Source organism: Theobroma cacao, chromosome 9, assembly GCF_000208745.1.
Source record: "Theobroma cacao cultivar B97-61/B2 chromosome 9, Criollo_cocoa_genome_V2, whole genome shotgun sequence".
Lineage (NCBI taxonomy): Eukaryota > Viridiplantae > Streptophyta > Magnoliopsida > Malvales > Malvaceae > Theobroma > Theobroma cacao.
In genome coordinates, this window is record NC_030858.1 from 36,041,485 (window position 1) to 36,047,094 (window position 5,610).

Sequence of the window (5,610 nt, forward strand, 5' to 3'; positions counted from 1 at the left end):
TGAAAAGAAAGACGGTTTCCTACTGATGCTATTCACACTTCAATTTATTCACAATCACCATAGAAATTACTCCGTATACAAAAAACACTGCTAAAGTTACAATCAGTTAATCATAAACCAGTAAAATCTCAAAGTACAGGGAAATAGATAGCAAGAGAGAAAGAGAGAGAGAGTAGGTAGATAAGAGTTCAATACCAAGAAATGGAGACAAAACTAGAGAACTATGAGCCAGTTAATAAACGAGGACACAAATGCAAACATGGGAAGTATCTCCTTTTCCAGGCTGGCTAATGGAGCTAAACAAGATATCAAAAGTAGCTATTTCCATGACAGAATTCTCAAAGAACTCACAGCCATGTCATCGTGATTAGAGAATAATGACTATAATCCAAATGAGAACAGTGAAGGAAATACTGCCAGCCCCATCTCATCACAGACCATTGAAAGAAAAACAAAAGATAAGCTGAGGAAAGCCAACCACTATATAGCATAAAAACAATTTAGGAGGGGAGAAGTTCTTGTTCAAATATGAAAGAATGAGCAGGGGACAGCTAACAAAATCCAGTGAAAATCAGGACAATCTGAAACTTTTTAATTTTAACAGTGGTTGGCTTGCTGTAAAATAGGAAAGGAGAGAGAGACAAACAAGACATGGTTGAGTAACTGGAGGTTTCTAGTAATTTTTGGGGTAGAAACCATTTACAGACATGCCGCCATCAACACAGATAATCTGACCAGTTATGTAAGATGATGCAGGCAGGCAAAGGAATGCCACCAAGGATGAAACCTCAGTTGGGTCACCAAGACGCTGTAGAGGAGTTCGAGAATACACCTCTTCTAAATATTCTTGGTTGCTGAGTACCTGGAAAATAATTAGTGAGATCAACAAAATGTAAGATTACCCCAACCAGGTTCAAAGTACATGTACTAGATACAAATATTTGTACTCTTAGATGCAACTGTCCGTGTGAGTGTAAATTAGCGAGTTAGTGAATGAAAAACAGAGAGAGGAAGATTATAATTAGATGTGACAATGCTTAGTATGAACAGCATCAATTTTGATTATGAAATCACATGGATCGAGCAGATGCTATTGACATATAACATTCACAAATCAGACTTTATGCTCTGTACATCCCACATCATTGATCCATGTTTCATAATGTTGTGTAAAAGGTAGTTTGAAGGGTAGGTTCTAAAAACAACTTCAAAGGAGCTTCAGCCTGGAGCTCATTTTGAAATTTGACAAATTCAGATTTATAAATTCCAGGATCTTTAACTGTTAGTACTCAGAAGCTATTTGATAATAATGAAGAAAACCTCTGAATGAATGCTTATACTGAAAAAAACACCAACAACAGAGAATACCTCTTAAGTATTCTATGAACCCTTATAACCAAAATTCTTGGTACTATGTTAAATAGGGAAACAAGCATGTATTATATTATGCCAGAGAATCAAAGTCATTGCATATCACTACCATAATCCAGCATCACTGTAAAAATACAATCAGATTCAGTGCAAACTATGAACAAGATTAGAGTGCAAAGAAAATTACTTGCTCCACCATGGAGGTTCTAATGTACCAAGGTGCAACAGCATTACTCCTTATATTATCCTTTGCCCACTCACAAGCCAAATTTCTTGTAAGTTGATTGATAGCTCCTACAAGTCAAAACACACCCCACCACCCTAGTAAACAAAAGGTATAACCAATTGGTTCTACAAATTCCCACTGCATAACAGCATTCAATGAAAATTTTCTCAAATATATATTTACCTTTAGTTGCTCCTTGAAGTGACATGGACTTGAGTGAAACAAATCCAGACACAGAGGATGTGAATACAACACTTCCTACTCCTGATGCTTTGAGAAGTGGATAAGCAAGTTGGCATAAGTTGAAAACAGATTCAAAATTGGTTGCCAAAAGAGTTGAAACTTCTTCAGCTGTGAACTCTACCATTGGTTTCCTTATATTAGTCCCAACATTATTAATCTGTGAAACCAAAGGTACATTTTAGTTTTAACATACAAAAACGAACAAAGATTTTCACTACAAAGAAATAATCATAAATTGCAAATAACCTAGCATTTGTCAGGAATACATATAGATTCCTCAACCTGACAAAAGTAAAAACTACCACTTATCCGTTTCTAGCAACTAGTGCGCCAAAAATTGAACCCAAGAAATTAACAAGCCCCATTACTCTTTTTGGCAAATAAACAAACATAGCAGAGACATTACAATGAGGAAAACACAGAAGCTTACAAGGATGTTGAGCTTGCTATCAAACAAAGATGAAACATTTTCCATTAACCTCTCTCTTTCTACTCCCATAGACACATCGCAGATAGAACCAGAAACCTCAAAACCCAAACTTTTCCAATCTACTAAGCACTTGTCAAGCTCATTTTCATTACGTGAACAAGTGTACACTCTTGCTCCAAGTCCTGCCAATTCCTCCACTATGGCACGTCTAATAAACAAACCAACAAAAGATACCCAGTTCAAAAAGACTCATAAAAGTTTCAGCTTTATAGTTCATGAAAACTAAATGGCCAATCTTTTTCATGTTCATGGAAAATGGGAATCTTTTTGTTTTTACCCAACTCCACGTGTGCCGCCAGTTACCAATGCTGTCATGCCTTGGAGTGACCATCTGTTAGATTTTGTGTTTCTTGGCGCCATGGATTGGTTCAAAATGGGACTTTTGTATTGAAATGAAAAGGAAGTTTTGGGATTAAAAGAGAGGATTATATGGGTGTTATGCTGGGGTCTAAAGGAAGAGCAAAAAGGGTTTTGGGTGTTAATGAGAACTGAAGAAGCTGAGATCAGAGCTTGCTTCATTGGTTAATGAAAGGGCTTCAAACAGCAACCAGCTTCCCCCACGATGTAAGGTTCTTGAATATAGAACAGAGTGGCTACTTGGTGATCAACAGAGTCAAAATTGGTCACCCAAAAACATAAAAACCCAATTCAAATGCTGCTGCAGCCTTCGGTAGTTTATAATATAATATTATTATAAATAATATAATTTTAAGTACTATAATTACAAATAATATGATTGTAAAAATGATAATATTGTAGTATTAGTTATATAAGTAAAGTATGTTTGATATATAAGTAAAGTAATAATTAAAATATATAAAAGATAATATATTGTAGTTTTTATAAAATATATTGTAGATAATATATAAAATATATAATATTGTAGTTTTTAATTTATAAATACTTTATTAAAAATATAATATTAATTTTTAAAATTATTTTTATTATTAAAATATAAATTTAATATATTTGTATTTTTTTATTATTAATTTTTATATAATATCATTTCTTAAATATATTTTTAATATCATATATTTTATTTTTTATTTTTTATTATAATCTTATATATTTTATTTTTTATTTTTTAATATAATTTTTTATATTTTATATTTTATTTTAATTTTTTAAATGATAAAATAAATTTTATTAACAATTTTTTTTAGGCAAGAAGAAATTTTATTGACAGTTACTATGACTACTAAGAATAATAAAAAAACATTCATTAAAATCTATATATAAAAAAAAATTATAATATTGTAAAATATTTTTATCAAAATAATAAAATTGAAGGTTAAAAATATCTTTAACAACATAGCAGAATGTAATGCAATCTAATTATATTGGTTTTGGATTATAATCACATTACATCTATTGATTTATTATAAAACAAATACTACAATGTAATTTAATTAGATATTTTGCTGAGAATGTGCTATTAAGTGTACAATTATCTTTGCTTGACCCTTAATACCCATATGAATATTTTCATCTTTCATAAGAATTACTTAGTACAGAACCTTTTCTCCTCCTCTTCATGACTAAATATTCATCATTTACTTGAACTTCAACTACAATTTGCTTAACGATCCGATCAGATTTTCTTTAAACAAACAGTACAATGTTAAGTAACAACACTGGGTGAAGAACCAAAGCTTTCGACAGAAATGGTTAGTAGTACTTACTTGTAATTAACAAAGTTGTTGTAACTTCAGCTTTCTCTAAGAAGCCATGGAATTAGCTATAATAAAACCTAGAGATTCTTGTCAATGGACAAATTGTTGAACGTCAAGACAATGTCCAGGAAAAGACAAAAAATCTGCATAAGAACAATCGTTACGACAGAAGAATCAGAGTTTCCATTATAAGATTTGTCTGAAGTTCAATTTCTTCCATGGGAGCGCTGCATAGGCCATTCTTGTTTGCTTCCATTCTTGATCATATAAAAATAAAAGTTTATATAACAGTGCTACCAACAAAACAAACTTGGCTCTTCTTCTTTTATTTGACTTCTTCCATCGTACAAAAATGTTGTGAAGAAGATGTTTTGTCAATAAAATTTACGAAGTCAACGTGATAGTTCCTTTAATCATAAAATAAACCCTTTGATCACACAGAGGGGGAGCATGTTTGGAGTTTACTTGATGTCTTCTATAATGGCTACAATGGCAAAGGAGAAGGCCACAATTCAAAGGATCTTGAAAGTTTTCCCACCAAATAAAAATATTTTAAAAGCAGATAAAATACATATATAATGGATGAGAAAGACTTGCATAGCTGGAAGACAAGGATTGGGTTGTTTTTTCAGGCAATGGTTCACACCATTCGTAGAAATTATTACTTGAATCAATCTTCAGGGGATTCATATACAGCTAAAGATATAATTTAATGCTACTGTAATATTTTACTGTTAATTGTCAATTAGACAATTACATTCCAGTGAAGAGATTGGCTTGGAGGCTGTCACCCATATTAGGGCACAATCTATACAGAAAAACTCGAACCAAAAGAAAATATAATATAGAAAACGAAGAGAAAGCTTCAGCAAGTGATTATTTGAAAGAAGGAAATTAATGAATATGTAGTCTTCATTAGTTCTTACTGGCAATTCTTTTGTTCTGGGATATTAATCCTAGCTAGGAAAGAAAACAGAAAACCTGCTACAAAGAACTCAAACTAACGGGAAGGAAAGCAAATTAAGCAACAATTAAATGCTACACAAAATAAATAAAAAAATAAAATAAAACCAGAAGCCAGTTTTTCCAGCATTTCAGATTAACCTGGATGTACCACAGGATTGACTAATGATTCGGACAATCCTGACAGGTTCGACATGCCTTTAGTTTTCACTTGTAGAACACAAAACTCTGATATGACTCTTTTAAGAGAAATGATTATTCGAATATACAAAACGTGGAAAATTTTATATACATTATCATTACTTTCGTCTCTCTTTTATTTATTTACTAATATCTTACAAATTTAGCAGTCGGAAATTGGATATATGTATAGGTAATCTCTGAGTATTCCACATGGCAAGCGAGAATGGATGGTTTAAGTTTATACAGGAGGTGGCAGCTGGCACATGTCATCTTAAAGCTCTAGAGCCAGCTTCCATCTATGTTGAACTATCCCACAAGGGTAAGCACATACGTATGGACTGGCGGCCAAATTTATGCAGCGAAAAAATGTTTGAATTGTTCAAATATCAGGTAGCCCCAACGATGTTTTGGTGCCGAGATGAAGGCATTTTTTTTTATGGAAAATAGCTTTATAATTGGGC

The 5,610-nt window shown here is 32.3% G+C and overlaps 1 protein-coding gene across 1 annotated transcript; it reads right to left on the reverse strand.

Moving 5' to 3' along the window:
• On the reverse strand, window positions 1-2,974 carry LOC18590631 (tropinone reductase homolog At5g06060). The gene is made up of 5 exons (XM_007016267.2): window positions 2,608-2,974; window positions 2,271-2,478; window positions 1,781-1,997; window positions 1,559-1,665; window positions 1-862 (listed from the first exon to the last, which is right to left on the reverse strand). The coding sequence occupies exons 1-5, from the start codon at window positions 2,847-2,849 to the stop codon at window positions 674-676; spliced, it is 963 nt and encodes a 320-aa protein (XP_007016329.2). The 5' UTR covers window positions 2,850-2,974; the 3' UTR covers window positions 1-673.

Coding starts and splice junctions, on each gene's coding strand:
- LOC18590631 (XM_007016267.2), bottom strand. CDS start 2,849: ATGAAGCAAGCTCTGATCTCAGCTTCTTCAGTTCTCATTAACACCCAA. Junction 2,479..2,607: donor GGCGGCACACGTGGAGTTGG/GTAAAAACAAAA, acceptor TTTGTTTATTAG/ACGTGCCATAGTGGAGGAAT. Junction 1,998..2,270: donor ATAGCAAGCTCAACATCCTT/GTAAGCTTCTGT, acceptor TTGGTTTCACAG/ATTAATAATGTTGGGACTAA.